The sequence below is a fragment of the Thunnus thynnus genome, chromosome 13 (assembly GCF_963924715.1).
Source record: "Thunnus thynnus chromosome 13, fThuThy2.1, whole genome shotgun sequence".
Lineage (NCBI taxonomy): Eukaryota > Metazoa > Chordata > Actinopteri > Scombriformes > Scombridae > Thunnus > Thunnus thynnus.
Window position 1 is genome coordinate 3,757,171 of NC_089529.1, and position 25,242 is coordinate 3,782,412.

The window sequence follows — 25,242 nt, forward strand, 5'->3', positions numbered from 1 at the left end:
GGAGTGTCTTCATAAGACTAAAACATAGAAAATGGAGACACAAACATTTATTTTACAGTGCAGATCATAGGTTTGTTGCAATAAATATACATTTTATTTTTGGTTCGACTTGAATGATAATGGTGGAGTGTGTCTCCCTCTGCTGGTTGCTGTTGGGACTGAAGGCAGAGTCAGTTCCTCCTGCACCAGGTTGCTAATATCTCACAGGCTGGACCCTTCAGTTTAAGATACAGACAGATATCTGAAAAATGAGGATGATCTGATTTTACACATGTAGAGTTTTACAAAGCAATTCAAAACAGATTCATGTAACTGACTATATTGTCTGTTTGTCTCTAAGGATCTGTCATTGAGATTTCCATGTAAATTAGTAAACTAAATGTTGCCTGCCTCACAGGAAGAGGCCTCCTATTAAATCCAAGAAGTCTCCTGTGGGTAGTTGGCGTTCCTTCTTCAACCTGGGCAAGTCTTCCTCCATGTCCAAGCGCAAGCTGCACCGCAACCCCAGTGAGCCCAATGAACTAAAGGCCATGGCTCTTGCTGGTGAGTCCTTCCTCCCCAGCTGGAGGGAAAACTGTTCCTTTTTCAGTCACTGCAAAATTTTGTAACGAGAAAAAGTTATTTGACCAAAGTCAAAGTCTGAATGTTGATACCTGTTGTGTTTCAGGAGGCAGAGGGGATACCGCAACATTAAGATCCGCAAAAAGTGAAGAGTCATTGAGTTCCCTGCACAATGTTGAAGGTATCAGCATATTACAAATGCTCTTTTTACTGCGTAGCCTACTCTCATACAAAGGGCCTTTGAAAAGAAATTGTTTCTGATTATATTCTTTTCCTCTTCAGGAGAGTCCAAAGTGTATCGTCCTCGGCGGCCGCGCTCCAGCAGCGATGCCCTGTCGGCCTCCTTTAACGGCGAGCTGCTGGACAGTCGGCAGCACTGCAACTCCTATGACAACCTGGATGCCACAGAGGACAGCGACGGGGATGACGGGCCCATCTGTGTACCTGCTCTCATCTCACCTCCCCGCTCAGCAGGTGAAGATGTGGACCTCAGCCCGCCAGACATTGGCATGGCCTCCTTGGACTTTGACCCAATGTCTTTCCAGTGCAGCCTCCCCGACACCTCCTATGCCTTCCCCCTAGATGACTCACCAGCTGGGGCTGAGGGCTCCACGTTAAAGAGGAGCCCTGGCAGTGTCTGTGGCAAGACCAATGGCTCTGACTTCATCTCTGCCTCCTTCCTGGGCAACTTGACCTCCTCCTTGTTGTCCACAGACTTCAGCCCGGCTGTCAGAGAGAGGATGGAAAGCAAGAGACTGACCACCTCCTATTCTTACACTGATAAACCCACACAGGCTGTGTCACCTATTAAATGTGGAAAGGCCACTAGTTTGACACCATTTGCCACTTCAGAGATTTTCTCTACAGAGATGCCTGACAGGAATACAGCTGGGCAGGCTGTCCCTCCACAGCCATTATCTCCTCCATCAGGACCCAAGGACTCTCCTCCCCTGATGGGCAGCGTGCTGCTGAGGGCAGCCGAGCCGTCGCTAAGTGAGGCTTTCCAAATGGAGCTGCACACTAAGCTGGCAGCCTCTGACAGCGTGGACAGTCGAGAACTGAGGGGAGAGGACAGTACACAGCAGGCACCAGCAGCCTGCAGCCAAGAGCACCAAGGTAGGGAGCAGAGAATGACCTTTTTAAAGTGTAGTTTTTGTTTCTGACTGTTTTGTTTAAGCTGCGTAGGTTGAAAAGGTTACTTGTTTTACATGCAAAAGACTTCTATTATAATTCATGCATGACAAATTATTGAAATGCCTTTTTTCTAGGTTTAGTTTCCCAGGTTTGCATGGATTTCATCTTAAATAAATCTTTTCATATGATGTCTGAGCATCACGTTTAACTTTTCCCCTCTTTCCCACTCTTCAAGCACCTTAAACCTGCCTGCCTGCCGTCATTTCTCTCGCTTCTTCATTCTTCAACTATAGATCCCTTGTGTTTTTGTGTCCCTGCTAGGAGTTGTAGCTCCGGACTCTTCAAAGGACCTCACCCCTCGTTCCCTCAGCTCTTCAGCTGCCACTTCTGCCCCTCCTCCTCCCCCTCCTAAAAACGCTGCCCGCATGTTGGCCCTGGCCCTCGCTGAGTCTGCCCAGCAGGTCTCCATACAGTCTAATTCTCGGTCCTCTGAGCCCCCGACACCAGTGTCCCCTCTGCAGCCACAGGAGGCCTTTGATTTCCAGGACATGCCAGGACTACCACTGATCCCACAGTTCCAGACTTCCTCCGACGAGGCAGCTGGACGAGGAAGTTCCCCGCCACCAAACTTCACTGCTCCAACCGACACCACAGCTTCATCTTATCCCTCCACTTCCAGTCCTCCAATCAAACAGCAGCAGCTAGAGTTAACCAGCACGATTACCAAGCCGTCAGACAGTGCCAAGTCCTCTACAACTCCAACTGGAACTCAGCCAGAAACAGTTTCCACCCCACCAGGCACTCCACTTCACAAGTGCACCCCCCTCTCCAGTTCAAACAGCCTGGTTTCTCCAACCAGGAAGAGTCCAGACAGGCAGCAGCCTGTTACAGGACAGGTTCCAGTCCATACCAGCTCAACCAGTAGCACTCCAGCCACCACCCCCAGTGGCAGCTGCAAAGACTCTGGAGTCTTACCACCACAGTCTGTTCCTGAGGTGAGTGTCATATCAGTTTCATATGAATTTTGGCACTTATCAATTATTCAGGGTCATTATAGTCAGTTATTGTATTGCAGTAAACATGATCCAATGTTATCAATAATTCATATGAAGCATAACATGAGTGACACAAGCAAAATTGCTTTTTTGCCAACTATGAAGAAACACAGTTTTGCTAAAATTTGTGCAGCACACAATTATATAACCAGGGATAAGCTCCTTAGAAGTTTGATGGAGAAAAATCAGCCAAATGTTTCACCTGTAATAGTCCTGCACTGTTCAATACAGTCAGAAAGTCTACTAATTACACTAAGGACTGTCATCACATGTCAAAAGAGATGCCCAGGTGAGACAGTGTTCCATATTCAGACCTGTTTTTCCCTGTGATGAAACTGACCCACAAGAGCTTAAAACTCGGTGCCTGAACCAGGAAAGAAAGATCATGTAATTTAACAGGTAAACATGCTCAGTAACGAGACTGGTGGCACTGAAGAGCACCTAGTTGAGTTGCGTGTGTGTGTTCATGTGTGGGGTCTCACTGCAGCAACACTCAACATTCCTCAGTAAATAAGGGTGTTTATTTGTGTTTTTCTCAGGTCAAACCGGAGGAGACCGCACCACCCCCAGTCTTCCCAAAACCATCAGAGCAGCAGCCTCCAACAGCTCAAAAGCCCAAAAAGCAGGCCGCGTCACTGCCCCAGCATCAAACACAAACACAGCAGACTCAGCAGAGCCAGGCTCAGATACAGCCTCATCTTCCAGCACAGCCTCAACCTCAGATACAGCCTCATCCGCAGTCACAGCCTCACACACAATCTCAGACACAAATCCAACCCCAACCTCATCCACCCTCAAAAGCCAGTGCAAGAGTGGCACCCACCTCTGCTGAGCCCGTTGAGAAGCCTTGGGAGGCCATAAAGCCGGTTCAGCCCTGCACAGAGTCTGCAAAATATCATGACTCCTACGGTACCCTCCCTCCAACCCCTCCTGTCCGCACCATTGAGAGCAAACTAGCCACAGCAGCACTCAGCCAAAGTGAAGCCTCCTACCACATCCTGGCTGAGGGCCCTGCGCCTGGCCATATGGAGGATGCCCTGCCTCACCATCCTCTTTCCCCCCGTAAATCCTCCACACACCAGCCAGCCTACCTGTACCATGCTAAAGGAGAACCGGTCTTAATCGAACCTACAGGAGCTGCATACTACCACCAAAGGCCTGTTCCCCTGGGCCCACAGTCCATGCCACACCACTACCGACCTGACAGTGTCCCCCCACACCTCTCCTACGTGTCCAAGTCTGAGCCTCAGATACCTTACAGTGCCCGGGTAGACAACAGATACAGCACTTTAGGCCCCAGGTCCTACCACCACTCTATAAAGTCCAGAGGAAACCCCCGCAGTGTGTACGTATCTCCAGGGCCGGGGCATCAGGGTTATAGCCATGACAGAACCCACGGCTATCCCACCATCCGCAGAGTGCACTCACTCCATGTTCCTTCCACTATCCGCTCAGTGCCCATCCAAAGGACAGAAGTTCCTCCAGACGATGAAATGTTCTTTTACCACCGACCTGTGTTTCAGTGCAAAGCCTACCAGCAACCCCCGCAGCAGTCCTCACAAGCCGACTACCATGTCACTCAGCTGCAGCCTTACTTTGAGAATGGACGGGTGCAGTATCGCTACAGTCCCTACTCTGGTTCTAGCCCTTTGGAGGCGCCTTACTATGACATTGACCCTTACGGCACGGTCCGAGTCCGACACATCCACTCCTACGGCAGAGGAGATCAGGGAGCCGTTGCTGGCCGCCCGGGTGGAAAGGCGACTGGGTACCACTACCTCGCTCGCCATGTTCTCCCACCTGGGAAGGAGCACAGCTTTGTGAGCAGGGACATGCCCCCCAGTCATGGGACCAAGGAAGCTGCTGCTTACCTCGCCTGGGACCCCGAGGAGTCAGAAAGACTCCGCATGCACTCCATCCGCAGGGAGAGCAGGGCCAGACAGAAGATTAAAGGCCCCGTCCTGTCTCAGTATGACAACGTAGGCCTGTTCGCACCAGCAGATATATCAGGCTATGAAACCCTGCATTTGCGCAGTAAATCTGACCCAGGTAAAGCTGTGCTGGTTGCAGCCGAGAGCAAAGACGGGCGCTACCTCCCCAGACACATGGTGTCAGACCCTGACGTCCTCATGTACATGGAGACTGACAAGCATGTCCAGGGCAGTCCAATGGGTGACAAGTCGGACGGGCTTGCCAAGCAAAGCAGTTCCAAGAAATGCCAATCCTCTCACTCCCTTCCTGCTACCCTGAGCCACAGTCTCTCCCACCAGCAGGAGAGCGGCCGACACGAGGCCAAGCATGAGACTGGAGAAGAAAAACTCTGTGGAGACAGCAGCAGGTCCAAACATTGGCAGCATGAGCACCCCAACAAGAGGAACTTCCAACCACGTTTCGAGTGCCCTGATCCTGACCATCACCAGAGTAAAGGTAAAACATCAAGCAGCTACCACAGTACAGACGACCAGTCATCAGCTCCCAGGGAACAACTCGCCCGCCCCAAACCAGAGCGTTCACACAGCGTCCGGGAGCAGCAGCATTACAGCCAGAGCAAACCTGAACTGGACAGAGACTACTCATATCAGAAACACAGCACTAAAACAGTGCAGTCCCACTACGACAACTTGGACGATTACCACCCAGTACCTCAGCCTCAGGCCCCTGTTCAAAAACGTGGAGGCTCCAGCTCCTATCCTGCCCCAGGATTCACAGTGAGCCACAACAACAGAGCATACTCCACAGCACTGGGCCAGGGAGCCTTTATCCAGACTGACCTGGCCATCCAGAGGCCAGAGACAGAGATACGTACAGAATGAACCATTTAAGGGGGGAAATGTGTTTAAATTATCTTTAGCTGTGTAGAAGAAAGACTCGTAACGAGCTCCGGTTGAGCAGCCTCTGCAGGACAGTGGACTGTCGTATCACCAATATTTTTGCTCCTCTGTATTTTTAATGAATTGTAAAGAAAATTGTAAGACTTTTTACAGAAAGTCCTGAATGTACCTGAAATTATTGTCCAAGCAGTCATATTGCTGTGATTGATTTGAGACAGTAGCCAGTCATAAATGTATATGATATGAAAGACGTAAGGTACTTTTAACAGGAACTACAAAAATGTAAAATATATATACTATATATATATATATGAATAGAATCACTAGTAAAAAGGGATTTTTAGTTGTATTTTGTTTTTTTTTTAGGTGTGGCGCTGGGTATGAGCATCAACTGGGATTAAGGTTTGCATTTTAGAAATGCATGCACTCTCTATCTCTTACAGAACAGTTCTGTGTACTTCACTGTTCATTACGTTCTTTCTGGATGTTACAGCACAAGTTATGGAAGGAGGATGTATGTGGGTCATCACGCCCTCCCTCTGCTAATATGTACACAAGAAGGCGATACAGTTTGTCCATGTTTGTCTTGAAGAATCTGACTGAGCGTGAGGTTTGATAAGGAGCTGCAATGGGTTACTTTCAGTTAAAGGTGCAGTGTGTACAATTTAGTGGCATCTAGTGGAACTGACTTGGCAGAAATGGAATATAATATTCATAAGTATATTTTCATTAGTGTATAATCACCTGAAAATAAGAATCGTTGTGTTTTCGTTACCTTAGAATGAGCCCTTTATATCTAGATAGGAAGCAGGTCCTCTTCCAAGGAGGCCGCCAAGTTGCACCGCCATGTTTCTACAGTAGCCCAGAACAGACAAACCAAACACTGGCTTTAGAGAGGGCCTTTGGCAAGTTGTGCAGCCACTGTAGGTTCTCCTACCAGCTTGGAAGGGGAGAGGGGTAATCCGTTTGTTGCAATCGGCAACCTCACTGCTAGATGCCAGTAAATCCTACACACTGGTCCTTTAATATAGTGGTTATCAATGTCTTATTTTTCTCTGTGACTGTGCCATTTTATGTAACTTTGCTATAAACAGATTTCAATGACTTCTAATGGAATGTTTTGGTACTTCATTGGAAGAGGGACCAAGCAACTTGGCGCAGTTCTTGCACATACGAGATAAAGAGGGGAAGATGGATGAATGCCTGTTGTACCTTTAGATGTGTAAGAGATTATTTTTATTTTCCCTTTTTTTCATCACATTCACAGTACTCACGTGAACTGGACTAACTGAATAAAGCTGGAAACGGTGTCTTCTCAAACAACGTGGTGAAGAACATGTTGCTGCTACCTTATGGAGACAAAAAAAGCAATTTGGTGAAAAGCCTTAAATTTTGTTCCTACCAATCATATTTTTTTTAATGTCATTGTCAAGTTAACTTCTTTGTCATAATGCACAAACATTTTAATATTTAGATTTAAGATCACTTTTGATGATTCTGGATAGTTTTGGGTCGACAGGTGACCTACTGGGGTTATTTAGTTTTGTATCGCCTCACCAGTTCTGAATTTAAAACGAAGAGGAGTGACATGTTCTTAAAAGATAACTGGGGCCATTAATTTTTAGGCTGGTTAATCGATGTATAGTACATTCATCTGGTATTATACTTCATGCTCTTTCGGTTCACCATAATGGATGGATTACAATATGTTTCAAATATGTCTAAATCCAGGTTGTACTCTGTAACTGTTTGACGTCTATATCGCTTGCAGGTTTTGCTCCTCTTGCCTCTTCCTTTTCAGATAGGGCATTGAAGCAAGGCACTGTGAACTTGAATGTGAAAACACTCTTGTCTCAAACTAGAGGTACCTAAAGTTAGATATGGAATAAATAAAACTGTTCAGGAATAGCTATATCACACCTCTGCTTGGTTCAGTCTGACATTTCCTTGAGGAAGGACAAAATCCAAAACTGACAAGAAAATCTCCTGTAGGCGACAGGAAGACACATTATTAGTAATTGTCATTAAAGGATAGGGTCACAATGTTTCAAGTGTATCTTAAAACAACAGTGAAAGACGTTTTCCTTGCTGTAATCATTCCTCTTGTTCATACTGGCTATTAAAAGATCCCCTTCAAATGTGCTTTCAATGTAAGTGATAGGGGCCAAAAATACCAAATATACCAAATTTCACAGCAATCCATCCAATAATTGGACATTTCACTAGAAAAACAATGTGGACTTCATGGTGGCATGAGGAATGGCCAGTTTTTTTTTATAGTAGAAAGTGTGCTGACACATCTTTCTGTGAGCCAAAAAGGGTTTATAGATTAAATCCAGAGCTGCTGGCCTTTTTTGTGAGTATGAGAGTCATGGTAGGCAGTATGTAATTAATCTTGAGAGAGAAATGACTGCTAATTGTTAATTGTGGTAAAATCATTATTACAAACTTGGTCAATGTAACTGACAAAGATGGAGGTATTACAGGGAGTTTTCTCACTCCACATCTGCAAGCTCAGAGGTTATTACAGTGGAGAGACTGAACACCAGTTAGACCTAAAGGTAGAGTGACTATCTGAACAGGGTGACTGTTTCAGCAAACATCTACCCTGCTGAAGAAGAAGTACTCCGAATCCTTACCTGCATCAGGGCTGTTGTTCTGCAGCTGACTCTGACCTCCCTGCAAGGAAAGTGAGAAGAATATTTATCTATAGGGATCAATAAGTTGTTTATTTCATTCAATCTAAATGCATTATGTTGGTAAAAGACAATAAATGATTCATGAGGAACCTTTTTGATTAACATCCTGCTGTGCTAAAGGTTGCTCTGAGGTGAGAGACGGAAGAGCTGTTTATATTTCATGTATATCAGTCCCCATATAAAAATCTGACATTCAGTGTCTAAGAACCAAGATAAATAAAAACATGCAACAAATACATTGTAATGGTACATGCCCAAGACTCTTCAGCTCTTGAGTCAAAGAGCTAAATCTTCTCAAGCACCTATTGAAAACATCTCCACTCAAGCACAAACCACTGGGGTAAGCATGCTTAAAGGATTCACAGTTTTTCAAGTCTGTCTTAAAACAACAGTCAGGAGCCCAAATGAACATTGAAACAGGTTTTTCTTGCTGTAATCATTCCTCCTGTTCATACTGACCATTAGAAGATCCCTTCATAATGCACTTACAATGTAAGTGATGGGGCCAAAATCCACAGTCCTGCTTCTGTGCAAAGATGTATTTAAAATTTTATCTGAAGCTAATATGAAGCTTCAAAATGAGTCAAATCAAGTAGATATCTTTCAACATTACAGTCTTTTTAGTGCCAAAGTCCCTCTTTTTGTTACTATACTTCCACCACAGCTCAACAGGGAAACACTGTCTGAGGAAACACAAAGAGGGAATTTAATGCTAAAAAGACTGTGTCAGATATCCACTTGATATGACTAACTCAGACTGCTGAGGACTCATATAAGCTTTACATCAACTTTTAAATGACTGTGTGGACACACTGTGGATTTTGGCCTCCATCACTTACATTGAACATTTGAATGGGGATCTTTAAATCGTCAGTATGAACAGGAGGAATGATTACAGCGAGGAAAACCTCTTTGACTGTTCATATGGACACCTGATTGTTGTTTTAAGAAAAACTGTCCTTTAAGGCACCATTATATATAACGTCTGCCTTTTATCTTCATTGACTAGATTTGTCAAGACTTTAAAACTGAAGTTTTTGTTGTCTGGAGAATCTAAGCAGAGTTTTCAATAGTAACTAAATTACACCTGATTACACCTGTCATCCTACAGTTAGAATCACTGCTCTGGTGCTGTGATGTGATGATGGGAGTGCTGACACTTGACCAAAAAGCACCTTCTTCATGTATTTTCAGAAAGAGAGGCTAAATGAGGACTTTTTGAATTAGATCACTAGAGGGCACTACAAAAGATTAGAAAAATGGTTTGACTGCTCTAAAGTCAAGCATCCATCAAAACATGAAGGTTGGTTATGAATCAAAGTAGATTTTCAGTCAGCATGGAGTTTGGCATAACCTTCATGTCAGAATGACTGATTACAGCGTGTGTGCTGTGTGTGTCATGCCTCGCAGCTAAATATGTCCTCCTGTTTCATACCACAGCCAATAAAACGATCAGGGAGATAAAATCATGTCCATTTGACTCATGTCAGAACTTGTGATGTTGAATGTTACAGTACATATGACTCCAGTTACAGAAATAACTTTTTTTTTACTATTATTCATTTGATCCCCTGTTCTAATCCAGACCAAGGTAAGAAAATGGATCAATGAAGATCAATGAAAGACTGAACACTATACAGTATTTTCAAACAACAGACTGGGATCCATAGATATCAAAATAGATATTAGTACATACATATTAATGTCTGCTGCTGTTATGGATTTAAATAAATACATATATTAAAAGTATGATATGAATATACAAGTGAATAAATAAATAAAATACTGTAAATAAAGCAATTAAAAATGGCGTAAGTAGTTGAGTTCAATCTTATGATATTAATACCTTGGGCACATGTTTACATTTTATTAACAACACAATGCAGAAAAAACTAAGCATGTAAAAAGGCCACAATATAATTCAAAATAATTGCTCCAAAGGAAGGTAAAGCAGATCCACTATACTATTTTATGTATAATTTATTGAAACTGTCTTATATCAAAAATAGGAGTTTGTGATGGATCCTTGGATTTTCTCTCTCAGTGTAAACACACACACACACACACACACATATTTTGGGAGGATGTATATAACTGTGTCCTTTAAAGATGAAAGTTTCCCCATTTACATTTATTTCTTGAAACAAGTTTTTAATAATAAATAAATAAATAATATGGATACAATACTCACTTGCCGGGTCTCATCAATTTGATTGTTTTTCTGGGTAAATTGCTTGTTCACATATGTAAGTGAACTCTGCTTGATTTTGTTCATTATAAAGTCTCAAATTTATTCTGAATTTGAACAGAAAAACTAAAAAACTTATATTTACATATCAAAAGATCTAATGTTTTAATTGTCTCTTATAGGCTATATATAATGTAAGACACTGATATTCCTATTTTTCCTTACTCATGGTCATTTTCTCACTCTGATATATATTCATACCCTGTACCTGAAATTTTTACATTCATCGTTGTTTTCTTGTTCTGTAAATTATTTTTGTATTGCTTAATGTGTGGCATTGCTAAACGTGTGGAGGAAAAACAATTAACCAAATTATCAAAAAAAAGCAACAGTAAAGCCTTACACAAAATAGTAACATATTTAGTAGATATTAAAGATTTTTATTATTATGTGTTTTTGTTTTGTTTTGTTTACAGTGAATTCACAAAACAACAACGTTTGACAGAAAAAGTTACAATGTTTACAGATGTTGGCAGTTGCATTCTGGGAGGCAGATGATTGACACGGCCGCCATTTTGCCCTCTCTGCTTCCATTGTGTGAGAGATAGTAAATATCTGACACTGCCAGACAACCACAACACACTTGTATCCGTGCGAAGAAAAGGCATTTAATTCACCCTTGGTAAGTAATTTTTTTTCGGACTTTTTTAACCATAGAATACTATTCACCGTTTGGTGAAGAAAATGAGTCGGATAAAGTAGTTTTTAAGCTGAAATAGAGCGTTATTTCGACGCTGTAGAAGAGGAGAGAAAGCAGAGAGAAGAGGAACGGCTCCGTACTTCCACTGCCGAAATATCTGCTCCACTTTTCATCTGCGGTTTCTACGTCGCTGCTTCGCTTTAATACACCATCGCTTCCTTCGCATGTGAAGCTTTTTTTGGTAGCCACACTTGTCTGCTACCTTCTGCTGGTAGTCTTGTGTGAACACGTTGCATATTTTTGTGGAAAATAGTCAAAGTTTACGTCCCGCTCGCTGGCTGTGTGTCGTTAGTTTCATTTACGTCTGCGGCCATAATCTTGCGGTATGAGGCGGCGGTTAAGGCTGCTGTCCCGCCTTAAAACCCTGCAGAATGAAACGCCATTGGTCCGTGGGTCTCAGGATGACGACCTGCCTCGCCGTGTGATTGGTGCGACCGGGAGCTCCAGAGTGGCTGGATTGGCTCGACACGATGTGTTTTGTGCAGCTGCTGAGCCGGAGGAAAAGTTTTCCCAGGCGACCAAATACAACTGAACATGAAAGACTTTGAGCCAGATGGAGGGAAACAGAACAATTATAATGTTGAGCGAATGAAAACTTAAAATGTATATGCTTTTAATATCACGCGTCACCAAAACGTGTACGTGAAACCGACTTAAGGCAGTAAAAGATGATTGGACAAGTCATAGATATAACTGAATACATCAATATACTATTTGTTAAATTATTAAAATGGAGTGTAGAAAGGCTTTAAAATCTGAATAACTGGTCAAGTGAGTGTACCTATGAGGAAAATTGGAAACGTTGCTTGGACAGTGGTGAATAGATAAATGATTAGATGTGTGCTAAGTGGAAAAGTAACTGGAAAAAATAAGGGGGTTAAAAATGAAAAAAGCTCATGAAAGATAAATAGAAAAGCAAAATTAATAAAGTTTTATTTTCCAACTTTCAATTGAAGGTTAAGTTAAAAGTATAAAGCCTTTGTCTGGTCATCTTTTACGGGCTTTTCAGGGCTCCATACATATCAGCATTGTCATTTAGCCGTAATATTTACACAAGATTATTATTAAAGCTTTCTAAATTTTGACTAATAGGTCACCGTCAACGTAGAAGGAGAACTTGTGCACAATGCTAACATTGAGCAGTAAACACCACGATGCTTTGAGTAGAAATTTATGAATGAAGTATATAGCAATAAAAATTGATAATAGCGCATGTACACAGTGTATAAAACAGCAACTCTAAAACATGTTGAAGCCAGAGAGAACTAGTTTGAACTGCATTAATATAGTATAAACAACACTATGAATGCTTCTGGTTTTTCCATTTCAGGTGATACTTTGTTGTAATGGCTCGTACCAAGCAGACTGCTCGTAAGTCCACTGGAGGAAAGGCTCCTCGTAAGCAGCTGGCCACCAAGGCTGCCCGCAAGAGCGCCCCCTCCACCGGTGGTGTCAAGAAGCCCCATCGTTACAGGTAACACCTTGATTTCCTTTAACACAGCCATTTGACTCATTTTGATTCAGTCCAATACTTCAATTTAAAGTGAACAATATTCACTTTTTTATGCAAGTTAGTGGTTTTTATTTCATGTTATTTGTGAGACGCATTTTGATTATTAGATTAGATTTACTGTATATCCTCATTTTGTGAGGACGGGGCCATTTAGTCAGTCATGTAGAGTAGCATGTACACAAATACCAGTTTACTCCTGTTGAAATGGTGTATTGATGTAGAGTTTGGTTGTGTGTTTCAGGCCCGGTACCGTGGCTTTGAGAGAGATCCGTCGGTACCAGAAGTCCACTGAGCTGCTGATCCGCAAGCTGCCCTTCCAGCGCCTGGTGAGGGAGATCGCTCAGGACTTCAAGACTGACCTGCGTTTCCAGAGCGCTGCCATCGGTGCCCTGCAGGTATGTGTGCACAAGATATATTAGTAAAGATTCATTTGTAGGACATCCAAACTCTAAAGCTGACACGATTCTCCTATTAATATCTTTGCCCTACCTGCAGGAGGCCAGTGAGGCGTACCTGGTGGGTCTGTTCGAGGACACTAACCTGTGTGCCATCCATGCCAAGCGTGTCACCATCATGCCCAAAGACATCCAGCTGGCACGCCGCATCCGTGGAGAGCGTGCTTAAACTGCCTCCCCAATGTTTCACCTCTGTCCTGTTTTTCTTTACCTGTCCCTGCTCCTGTGTTTTACCCCTCCCACCCTCCTCCACCCATCTCCCTCACCCTCCCTCCCCAGCCTGCCCAGCTTCTCAGTAGACTTTAGAGTAATCCTGATTATGAAGAGATAGAAATATGTTGAAGTCTGGTCTCTCATAGTTTTTTTTTTTTTTGTCTTCACCAAATGTTTTAGGGTACCTTTTTCGTGCATGTTAAAGGTTTTGCAGATCAGACGCACATGTGCACACGTACTCAAACATGCACAACTGGGTTTGGTGGCGCCTCTAAACGTGAAGCCCACCTGTGAGCTCGCCTGGACTCTTCCAGGGTTGGAGGCCAGCGGGTATGGTTGGTGTGGCAAACGGAGCTGAAGCAGAGGGAGCAGCAGCCCAGGGGCTAGTCTGCTTAAGGGGAGCTGCAACTTCCACAGCAGGGTGCTATTAAAACTAGTCCTGAGGCCTCTGCCCCGTCTGAACACCCTCCTCTCCTCCCGCCCAGTCCGTCCCTCTACACCCCAACTCCCCTCTCGCTCTGCAGCTGCGGCCAGACGGCTCGCTCTACCTTTTCAAACCACCTCCTTCACCTCCGTGATGTGCACTGGGAGGGGATGATGGTCTGTTGGTCTGTTTGTGTGCATGTGTGAGCTCTGATCTGTCAAACCAGTTGTGCTCAACAAACAAGAATCTCTTGGTTTCTTAAGAATATTGATTATCGTTGTGGATATGGTGTCTATTTTTTTTACACTTAATATTCATCGATGAGCATCTCTTCCCTTTACCACTTCCAAAATCATCAAAGTAAGAGAAAAAAAGCAATTGATATTGTTAACATGGTTGTCAGTAGTTGTTTTTTTACAGTGATCTGATTTTCTATAGAAAATCAGGAAGGGCTTCTGTGTTTTCAACTTCTATTCTAATGGCAGCCACATGGGGGCGATGGTTTACCGTCTCCTCTTCTATTCAATTGTTCACTGTAGATCAGTCATCTCACATTAAGCTTCTGTCTTTTTCCCTGTCTTCATCTGCACAGACAGGCAGTTGACTGTCACAACAGTACAAGTTGACATAGTGAAAGTTCCACTCTGCATGTTAAGGGTCTGTGTGTCTCCTGCACTCTGTAGATCTGAACATATAATCTGTCCCTTTCTCAAAATTTGTGATACACAATATAACCTCATATTTGTTTTCTTTTATATTTTTCTTATTCCTCGAGATTTTCAGACGTATAAATAAGCTGATCTTTGTATTTTCCAAATTTCTCATATTATGGTGGTAATAAATAGGTGTTAAAACAAGCTGATGCTAGTTGGTTTGATTTATTTACTTTACAATGTTTCACTGAGGTGCTGATATGCTGCAATGCTAACAAAGAAACAAAGGAATAGGAATATGAGTAACTGCACTTTACTGCAGTGTGTGTGAGTATGAGTGTAGAAGAACCAAACTGCCACATGGGGGAAACCTAAGGCCTTCAACCACAGACACAACATACGCTAGACATCTGTTCTCTGTGTAGTGAATCACTGGAAACTATTGTTGAGTATGACAGTAACTTGGTACATTTCCAAGCAGGATTTACAGTGTGTTTGTCTCATTCTGCTCAGATGTTTGTGCTGATATAAACCTGTCCATACAAGTAGATCACATACTACCATGATACTAGTTCCTTTAAACCATAGAACTCTGATTAAACACTAAAACGAGATCTTTGGTGGAATATGAGAATGTAGTTACATGTACCTAACACAACCAGAGCACACATCTAATAGATCATAGAGCATTGACAGTTATTTTACAATTAATAATCATTTGTCTCACATCCAGAGGCTCAGAATGATCTGGAACTGGGAAAATAATGAAACCTTCTTACTACCAATGTAATTTGACATACATTATTTCCTGGATGTCTACCAGTGTGTACTATGCATAATGTCACCAAGACCGAGTTTGCCAAATTTTATTTAATATATATATATCAGTGGTCCCACCTGATGAAATCAGAGGGGTGGGGGCAATTTTATATGCCAATAAATCAATTTGCTTTCAAAAACAAAAACCCCTGAGTGGTGAAAAGGCTGCTTCTTCAAAGACATTTATACATATTGTTTCTAAACAAAGAAGTGCTCATTTTAGCCATGGAGTGGTTCAGAACGTGTCATTTTACTAACAAAGTGAAATTCAAATTTATGGCATTGTTCTATTGTGACAACAAATTTATGTTCTCATCAAAAACAGACAACATATCACATGATTTACACGTTTCCTATGTATTTTCTTAGTATACAGAAATAAATAAAGTAGCACAAAGCTTATAATGTGATAGGCCTACAGGTTCAGATCAGTGCTGAATACAAGAAAGATTGAACACTAAAAACATTCACAGATCTAAAAGTGTAGGTTCACATCAGAAAGTATTAATGCTTGTATCAAATACATGACTTACACATTCTTATCTATGTGCACAGTATACAAAATATAATCTACAAAGTTGACATGTTAACACTAGGGGTGCAACGGATCACAAAACTCATGATTCGGATCGTATCACGGATTTGAGTCACGGATCGAATCATTTTTAGGATCAGCAAAAAAAAAAAAAAAAAAAAAAAAAGATGGAGACAAATAAAACGCTGCTTTCCATTTATTCTGTAACACACACAACAGCAAGGAACTTTTGCCCATGGTCTTAAATGAAAACAACACGTAAGATGTTCAATGTTTAAATAAAATCTTAAATTATCTAAAATATTAAATGCTCAATTATTGTCAAATTAAATTGCAATATGAAGCATGATACCTTCCTCTTTTAAACACGGTAGTGAATGAAACAGCCTGTGTCCACATCATCAAAATTTGATAACTTAGAAACATGAACACACTTCTTGTCCTGCAGTTTGTTGAAGGAGCCACAAACTAACATTTCGCGGGGAAAAGTGCACAGCTAACGTCAATAAGCAGCTACGTAGCTAATTAGCTGCTCAGCTGCAGCACATTAAACGGCAGTGAAACGTACCTGCAAATGTCATTTCGGAACCATTAGATGCTGGTTTGATCGTTGCTCTTCAAAATCCCTATTAGCGACACGCTGTCTGTCCATGGCTTGTACTTACAGCAGTTTGTTTTTCTTTGTCTTAAATGAGACATTAAATTTTGCAATTAATCCGCAGTTCACATGCGTGCCGAACCGTGGGTGTAGACTCAGTTTATAAACGAACTGAAGAAATTGTCACAACAAGTAACCAGACCTCCTGCACACTCATTCACTAATCACACAACATCAACAGGTGACTGAACAGCCACTCAGTTAAAAACTGGATCAATTCCAAATGAATGAGTCCAGACATCTCACTGTAACTTCAACAAGCAAACTACCCACAACACATTATATGATCTCTGCTGCATTCTTGTTAAGGAGATAAATTCACACAACAGCCAGAGAGACATTTAACTAGCAGAGATGAAATTAGCGACCAAAGAGACAGAGAGAGAGAAGCTGTATCTGACTCATGTTATCTGACGTCTTCTTCTTTCTTTCATGGACATGAAGTATCCATGTCATAACGTCCATTTGTGGCTGTTGGTCATCTTGTTTGTTAGTTAACAGAACTTTATGGCTGCTGGTTAACCAGTCTGATATCATTGGCAACAATAACAAACAAGTTAACTCTCCTGGTTGTTTCTCCGGTTGCTTCTCTCTCCAGCCTCCCGGCAGCATCCTGCTGCTGCTGCACCGCACAGTCCAAATCCATTCTCCCGTTAGCTTAACAACAATCCTTAACAGTCCTTCCATGGATGTATAAAGAGTCCTTCAGGCTGCTACAACAAGCTAACTGTTGCATTGGCTAGCGCAAGGAGCTACCTACTGCTCGTTATCCACTGTGCTACTCTGCCTTACAGTGGAGAGAATTGAAGATGAAATCTGGAAACTATCATTGGACCAATGCAATGTCAATATTGCACTCTGGTTGTTGATTGGTTAGGGAGGATGTCCTCCTTTGAAGCGTCATTTTACGTGTCTTAGCCAATCATAGATTAGCATGAAAAAAATGAAGTAAGTTAAATCGATGTAAGAGATCCCGCCCTGCGGAGGACAGCAGGAGCCCGTCCTCCTCTATGCGCCACTCCCCCCCACTCTCCCCAACTGCCCCCCCACCACCACTTCACACACAGACTGCCCTTTCTCCTCCTGCCCTGCAGGTGTCGCTGTTGAAGCAGTTTAAACAGGATTTCAATAATGGATTTTTCCAAAGAGGAGAGAGAAAATATTTTATAAATAATACTTAGATTTGGTAATGGTTTATTTCAACCAAATATTCTTTTTTATATTTTGATCTCCCTCTTGCCTCTCAAAAAACTGCCTCTATGGACCAGCCTCCACTGGTCAAGAATATCTATCTATCTATCTATCTATATATATATATATATATATATGTGTGTGTGTGTGTGTGTGTGTGTATGTATATATATATATATATATATATATATATATATATATATATATATATATATATATATATATATATATATATATATATATATATATCATGTTATTCTTGCCTCTTGGGCTATTCTCAAAGCCCAGTTTGTTCACACACTTGTGCTTAAAGGTCCCCTCCTCCTCTGTAACTCTCTCTTGTGTCTCTCTTTCTCTGTTTGTGTCTGGTTGAAGGATTTGGAGAAATTAGGGAACATGTGTTGTATGTCAATGTATGTGCTCACTTATGTTCTCTGTCAACGTTCATCTATTGTATTGTTTATCACCAGTTTTAAAAAAAAAGAAGAAGAAGAAATTAGGGAATATGTAGAGGAGACCAGCAAGATGAGAGAACAGCATTTGTTGTGTAAAAGAATATATATATATTGAAATCTCTGAACTTCTTGAATAGATTTGATATAAATGTGTTTTATAGTTTTTATTGATATGTGACAACTTCTGGGAGGGAGGAGATGACTTGTTGAGAAAGATAAAAATAAAACACTGTGACCATCAGTTTATTCTAATCTTAAACTGAATGCATGAAGCTGCTCCAAACACAAACACAAAGGGAAGAGTCAGTTAACACGCTGTAGTGGATGCATTTTACCAGCTCAGACTACATACACTGACCAGTTAGTTCAAATGATTAAAAAAAGACACATATCAGAATAATTATTGGAGTTATAGGGTTTTTTCCCTGAATATCAAACAATAAACTGTTTTATATGCTATTTATATAACATACTATCACAAAAAATCACTGTAAAAAGTTTTATTAATGACAGCAAAAAATCTAATTTATTGAAGGTTGACTTAGCACTGTTATGTGCTGCTAAAAGATCAGAAAAAAAGTTAGAAATACATGCAGAGAAGAAGAGCGAGGAGTTGATTTCACAGGCACTAACATTCTAAAACAACAGATTTAAAGGCTTCTTGTTGCAGTATGCAGTCAGTCAATGTTTTTGTGATTGCAGTAGTGCTTTATATGAGCCGGGAATATCTCTTTTGAAATAAATTCTATGGAAAAATCAGGAAATGGAAGGATGAAAACTGTGGAGGTTGTGTGGACACTGGAGGAGCAGATTCCCAACTGACATAATGGATCTCAGTATCAACAATAAAGAGAAAGTCAACAGGTTCACATTCCAAGACATTTTGCCCACTATTGCTACTCTACCTACAGTGACACTAACAGTTTACTGATAAATAGACCAGTGATGAGGAGCTGCTTCATGGTTCTTATTGTTCCTACAATTGAATGTTTGATCTTCACTCTGCATAATGATGTGTAGAGTTAGTTTTCACATTCATCTGCTGAGAGGGGAAAGTTTCCCTGTGCTCATTTAAAATCTGATTTTAAGGGAGGGTCTTACGAGCATGATTTGTCACATCACAAATAGTTTGGAGTCAATCCTGGTCCAATATTCAATTTACACAAGTGTGATGTGGAAACTTGAAGCCTCCAGTGCACAAACACTGAAAATGTACTTTACAGTGATGTAGGTGACATCTTTTGTCCAGCAGGAGAACTTCTTAAATTAAATACATTTGCATATTCATAGATTCTGGAATTTTTAATGAGGGAGAAGAAGTAGATGTACTTTACATGTCTGGAGGGGATCTTTAATTTGCTAAATGTTTTGCACACTGGTGAATCTTCCAAATTAACTCTCCCTTAACTGTGTGATCAAAATGTCAGTGAATATTTCATTGAAGTTATTTATTACTTCTTGATGCTAATTTTCATTTGGGCAAATAGGACAAATGTAAAACTGTTCTTCTCTGCTGCAGCCACTCGATATGATTTAGGCTGGTTGATTTAAAAAAAATATGCTGGAAACAAGCCTGTGTTTTTGACATGTAGAAATTAATTTCAGTCTCTTTTTTTGGACTTTTTGAATACATTTCTTTCCAGATATGAGGCCTTCTCAGACTGTGTGCCGTGCTTTTTTTCCCCCTCTGGCATTCACCTTCCTCAAGGTCTGCTCTGTCCCGTCCCTCCCCCATCACATCTGCTCCTCCCTGGGATTACAGCACAAATGTCTGTCTGAAACTCTCAGTGCTGAAGGGGGAAGATTACAAGTGCACTGCACCCTCCAAGAGAGGCTAACCAATCAGGGTGTGCAGACATAGGGATTAACCAATCACACCACGGAGAGGGAGGGCAGAGGGATTAAGCCGAGCACAGAGTGGGATTAGGTCAGCGCTGAGTGCAGAGAATGCTTTGAAATGTCTCTCGCTACCCGTTCACTTCTGTCAGTGCAGTAGAGCTCTATTTATCATCAAAATATTGTGACACTTTACATGGTTGAGGACAAGGATCATATATGATTTACAGCAACAAAAAATAGAATTTGTTTTTATTATTTATATCAACATTACACCAGAAATCTTTTAAGAGTGATACTTTAAAGAGCCTTTTATATTCATTTAGTCACCTGTACAATTTTAATCTTCTTCCTAAACAACAATAAAGGTTACATATACTGATAATTTTATGCTAAATTTTCTAAAATGACAAAAATCTACAATTTGTTTTAACTTTAAATTATTTTTTTGATGAAATCAATGAGAAGGTCATCAGGTAAGTAGAACTATAGCGTTGGAAAGGCAGCGTTTGCTAAGTAAGTCCTCTCTGTCCTTCTTCCTTCAATACAAACTGCACACACTTGTGTAAAATATTTTCACATATTTAATGTCAGTTAAGTTTGCGTGGCAGTAATCAGGTCATGTCGGGATTACCAAATTGTCAGAGGAGTTGGGGGGAGTGGTGGCGGTGGGGTCCAGGAGGGGTTGAAAGAAGGGGAACCACTGAGATGGCAGAGAGATATATGAGAATTAATGAAAGCAGCTATAGTAAAAAACAAAGACATTGTTGAGATGTTTTGGAGTGTGTATTGTTTTTTGGGGGATGCACAGGTCAACCAGGACACAAGTAAACTGAGGCAGAAGGCAGCAACCTGAAGAGAGAGGACAGGTAGAGGTAGAGCAAAAGAGATACTGCAGAGTTGGAGAGACAGATTGAGGATAGACAGACAAAGATAGAAAAAGATGGAGGGAAAAAAGCAAGGAGAGAGCCAGGAAAGGAAGCGGGGGAAGAGGCCAAGATGGGTGAGACACAGAGTGAGACAGAGGGGGATAGGGCAATAATCCTAACTAATTCACTTAGGGCATTGCTGAAGGGAGGCTAAGAGGATTGGGACACTCCCAGAATCAGATAAGCTAAAATAACCAAGATGGACCAGTGAGAGCCATGCAGGCCATATGACAAACATGACGGGTCCAGACCTGACCAGAACATGGCCACTCTACATCCACACTGTGTTCATACTGACCTCCAACTGTGGATCAGTTTATACTGAAACTGAATCAGAATCAACTCCCTAATAAGCTGTAAACGTGAACTGAAACACAAACTATAATTCATTTCAAAGCACAGAATCCCAATGATTATCAGTGCACAAACATGTAAAGAATAGATCACTTTAATATGTCACACAACTAAAACAGAAGATCTAAGTTTTCCATCAAAACAGATCGGGATGATAACACTAAAGGCTAACACTGAATAATACGGAACACAAATGCTCAAAAGTATCTAGATGCAACCAAAGTACATATTTAAAATAAGAATAAATAACTCGAAAAATAATTCAACCCTGAAGGAGGAAGTGATCTAAAGGACTTCTGAGCTCCTTCCTGTCAAAGCAGCTCTCCTTTCACTCTATGACAACGCAACATGGAAATAAAATGAGCTAGTATATAGTCAGACAGTCATGTTCAAAGGAGAGATGGCTCAGTGTGTCTCCATACGAAGGACTCCAGTCTTTCCCTACAGACTTTTTAAAGGCTTTTGTTCTCTTATTTAACGTAGCATGAAGAAGACAACAGATATGATTTGCAGTCAGGCAGCATCAATAACATTTATGGGTCCCCTCATCTCCAAAGTCATTCAAATGAAATGCATTTCTACAGAGGTGGCCTTGATAAAATAAAAACAAAATCTGCTTCATACTATCTCACATGGGACTCATCAACGCACATGAACACTTTTTAGAGGACCTGGAACTTCCAGGAGTTTTGGTCCTTGTGGTCCAGGCAGTCCATTGTGGTGAAGCCCAGTTTCCAGGCCTGCTGGTCCTTGTAGTCCAGGCAGTCAACCGAAGTGAAGCCCAGGGAGGAGGCAGTGCTGTAGCCCTGTGAAGACAGTGAGGCCGGGGACTGGCTTAGGGAGCCCCCCATTGAGGGCACAGTGATGGGGCTGAGAGCGCCCCCGGTGCCCGACAGCTGCGAGTGCATGGGGGACAGGTAGGCGCTGCAGTCCAGGCCAGTGAAGTAGGAGGTTGTGCTGGCGTAGCCTTGGGTGTAGGCTGACGGCTGGCCATAGCTCATAGGGTAAGGTGAGGGCCGCTGCATGCAGGGGGCTGAGGAGGCCAGGGGGTCAGGGAGAGGCGAGATGGCCGGGCTCCAGATGGACACGGCAGTGTTTCCAGTGCTGGAGCTTGGGGCCAGACTGGGGCCTGACTGGGCAGAGGAGGGGCTGTAAGAGCCAGATGGGTTTGGAACAGGATCAGGGGCGCTGGGTTCCTGTGCTGGAGAGGCCTTCTTCTTGGGAGGGCGGGGCTTGGACTGGCCACTGCTCTGCTGCTGCTGCTGACGGCACTTGGCACGGCGGTTTTTAAACCAAACCTGAAGACACAAATTAAACAGTTCAATGTTTAGCACTGAAAACAGCCAGCAGACATGGAAATATGTGTCTTGTGTTGTAAATAGGCGAGAAGTGTGACAAAATTATTATAAATATGTAATAAATAAATACATAGGAGATAGGATATATGGTGTTGAAGAAGTTAGTTGCCTTTAAAGTGTTTAAGATGCTAAACTTTAAGTGTCAGTATCTAGTCTGACTCTAAGTAACCCACTAACACTGAACAGACTGTCCTCTGTCTTGGCTGCAGCCTACATCTCCATTACCTGCACACGTGACTCAGGCAGGTTGATCTTGAGGGCCACCTCCTCCCTCATGAAGATGTCTGGGTAGCGGGTCTTGGAGAAGAGTGCCTCCAGGATGTCCAGCTGTGTCCGGGTGAAGGTGGTGCGCTCTCTACGCTGCTTCCGGGGAGTGGCTGCAAACCACACAGACACAGTGAGGGGATTATTATACTTGCAGCAATATACAGAGGTCATGAATTATGTGTACAAGTCACAGTGAATGAGAAGGGTGTACATCTTATTTTAAAGGGAACATGACATCATCATGGTTTGTTGTGTTACAGCTATGTAAATGGATGGCATTTATATAATGCCTTTCTAGTCCTCTGACTGTAGCAGATCTGTGTGAGGATGACAAGAACTACAAATGTTGATGGGAACCTCTCAGCACAGGATTGTGATACTGGTCATGATACTGACTTTTTTTTAATAGACTGCTGCATGTGACCAATGTGGAGACAGTAGTATTTGTTCTTTATATTAACGCATATATGCATATAAACATATATATCAATCAATGGTTCCAGTTTTCTCAGAGAAGGAGAAAACGCTTATTCATATAATTTAGTTTGTAAAGTCAAAGTCATATCTATCTGCCCTCCATGGCAAACAGCCCATTCAGAACGAGTATAGTGAGGAATCATTAGATGTAGTCGCAGGAATTTGCCATTTAGTGTCTCAACCTACAGTCTGTCTATATTTACTTGTGAAAATTTGAGAATGCTTGAAGGAAAAAGTGAGAAACATTTTTTTAAAAATCCATGTAAAATCTTATTCGATTCCCGATTAACACTGAACTCAGGAGTGAGCACAGATTATCTGTGTTTCCATTTCAAATAGCTTGAATGTATCTGCTTATTAACAAAAGTATCTGTGCTGATACAATATATCCACGACAGCAGAGTGATATAGAAATTAAAAGATGAACTTTTCATCGCAGCATCCCTCATACCGAAAGTTATCCTGAAACAGTCTGTTTTTATGTTGCTCAAATCAGTGTAATAATCTTATATAATACATTTTATCATCTCATCATTTTTATCCAACAGTTTTCAACAATTCACGAGCTCTTGTGAAACAAATTATTTAACCTTTCTTTAATTTATTATCGTTTGGTTTCAGCGTTACGCACCAGCCTGTGCGTATTTTACGCATCGTTTAGGTGGAATTTACACTCTAAATGACTAGAACAGCAGGAGACAAATGCGTAAAAGTATAAAAAAGTTAAAAATAAAAATATCACAGTTTATACTTACAAGGATAAGCGACGGTCGTGTGTAGCACATCCATTCCGGGGCCAGGCAAATTTAACCCGTTCATGGTGTAATGGGGTTGCTTTATGTAGGACATCATCCTTACAGCAGGCTTTTAAGTCCTGTCGCTGACTTGTCTGTCGAACACGCAACACAACAGCCGAGGACCCCTCAGAGCTCAGCTGAGGCAACAAGTCGGTGCGTCGAATCCAACCCGCTGCGCAGAGAAGCGGGACGCGTCGGAGATCACCAGAAACAAGTCAAAGTGACTTTTTTTTTTACCTGCAGTTTTAGCTTTTACTGTCTGTCAGCTTAGCAGCAGAGAACACTGCAGCGCACCGATCATCCGAAGTGCTTCTCCAAAGTCGGAGTTCACACAGTTAAGTCATCACACAGGTGAAGTGGCTACTAGATGCCTTTGCGCCTTGGTGAGGTCGCTCCACTGAGTTTCTTTACCGGCACACGCTGCTAATTAGAGGGAGCAAGTGGCTCCAGCAAACCCCTCCCACCGCACACACGCACGCACACACGCACGCACGCACACACACACACACACACACACACACACACAGACACACAGCAACAGGCTACATAATTAGACAAACTGTACTTACTCAAAGTTTATTCTTAGTCAAGTTGTAAATTATTTCTTTGAATTCTCGTCTCTGATACGAAGAAGCCTTAATAATTTAGATTCAATACCAGCATAAAGAGAAACATTAAAAATAATGTTTATCAAATATTGTATACTATCCAGATTACATAATGTTTTGAATTTGTATGAATAAGTGTTGTTTAAATATTTGGTTGAAAGAACCATGAGAATTCCAATTACAGAAACTGTAATGTTTATGGAAATGTCCTTTTAGTTCTCATTTTGTCCTAATTCCAACTCTTTGAGCCTTCTGCCCTTTTCCCCATTCCTGATCAATTGACCTGCTGCACATCTAATGTTCATACATCCACACATAATAGTCAGATGACATTTATCTCCAAAACAGCTGCATACACACATGTTGCATTCACACACAAACACACACATGCACACACGCAAACACCCAGATGCACAAAACCGACAAAGCTCATTTGATTTATCATAATATGCTTTATCTGAAAAGTAAGTAT

General features: G+C 41.8%; 3 protein-coding genes and 1 long non-coding RNA gene across 11 annotated transcripts in view; 2 read left to right on the forward strand and 2 right to left on the reverse strand.

Moving 5' to 3' along the window:
• The window catches only part of arhgap32b (Rho GTPase activating protein 32b), a 109,047-nt gene extending 101,554 nt beyond the window's left edge, over positions 1 to 7,493 (forward strand). For all 8 annotated transcript variants that reach the window (XM_067607311.1, XM_067607314.1, XM_067607315.1 and 5 more), the window contains 5 exons: positions 398 to 543; positions 668 to 742; positions 844 to 1,677; positions 2,017 to 2,690; positions 3,290 to 7,493. In XM_067607311.1, the coding sequence (XP_067463412.1) occupies positions 398 to 543; positions 668 to 742; positions 844 to 1,677; positions 2,017 to 2,690; positions 3,290 to 5,563 (4,003 nt within the window). In that variant the 3' untranslated portion in view covers positions 5,564 to 7,493. The remainder of the gene's footprint in view (positions 1 to 397; positions 544 to 667; positions 743 to 843; positions 1,678 to 2,016; positions 2,691 to 3,289) is intronic.
• LOC137195162 (uncharacterized) lies at positions 7,479 to 11,526 on the reverse strand. The gene is made up of 3 exons (XR_010931079.1): positions 11,309 to 11,526; positions 8,221 to 8,260; positions 7,479 to 7,567 (listed from the first exon to the last, which is right to left on the reverse strand). It is a non-coding gene; the product is annotated as an uncharacterized lncRNA (long non-coding RNA).
• Positions 11,014 to 14,690, forward strand: h3f3c (H3 histone, family 3C). The gene is made up of 4 exons (XM_067607319.1): positions 11,014 to 11,150; positions 12,559 to 12,702; positions 12,983 to 13,130; positions 13,231 to 14,690. Exons 2-4 carry the CDS (start codon positions 12,575 to 12,577, stop codon positions 13,363 to 13,365), a joined length of 411 nt encoding a protein of 136 aa, XP_067463420.1. The 5' UTR covers positions 11,014 to 11,150; positions 12,559 to 12,574; the 3' UTR covers positions 13,366 to 14,690.
• A 6,651-nt stretch (positions 14,691 to 21,341) lies between these two features.
• crx (cone-rod homeobox) lies at positions 21,342 to 24,589 on the reverse strand. Its single transcript, XM_067607321.1, has 3 exons — positions 24,121 to 24,589; positions 22,847 to 22,998; positions 21,342 to 22,561 (listed from the first exon to the last, which is right to left on the reverse strand). The coding sequence occupies exons 1-3, from the start codon at positions 24,215 to 24,217 to the stop codon at positions 21,926 to 21,928; spliced, it is 885 nt and encodes a 294-aa protein (XP_067463422.1). The 5' UTR covers positions 24,218 to 24,589; the 3' UTR covers positions 21,342 to 21,925.
• Between the last annotated feature and the right edge of the window lie 653 nt (positions 24,590 to 25,242).

What these genes read in the sequence shown, in the direction of transcription:
- crx (XM_067607321.1), bottom strand. Translation starts at nt 24,217, where the DNA reads ATGATGTCCTACATAAAGCAACCCCATTACACCATGAACGGGTTAAAT. An exon ending in CACGACCGTCGCTTATCCTT is followed by an intron (nt 22,999 to 24,120) that starts GTAAGTATAAAC and finishes TGTGGTTTGCAG; the next exon opens with CCACTCCCCGGAAGCAGCGT. An exon ending in TGCCTGAGTCACGTGTGCAG is followed by an intron (nt 22,562 to 22,846) that starts GTAATGGAGATG and finishes TTGTGTCTTCAG; the next exon opens with GTTTGGTTTAAAAACCGCCG.
- h3f3c (XM_067607319.1), top strand. Translation starts at nt 12,575, where the DNA reads ATGGCTCGTACCAAGCAGACTGCTCGTAAGTCCACTGGAGGAAAGGCT. An exon ending in AAGAAGCCCCATCGTTACAG is followed by an intron (nt 12,703 to 12,982) that starts GTAACACCTTGA and finishes TGTGTGTTTCAG; the next exon opens with GCCCGGTACCGTGGCTTTGA. An exon ending in AGAGCGCTGCCATCGGTGCC is followed by an intron (nt 13,131 to 13,230) that starts CTGCAGGTATGT and finishes TCTTTGCCCTAC; the next exon opens with CTGCAGGAGGCCAGTGAGGC.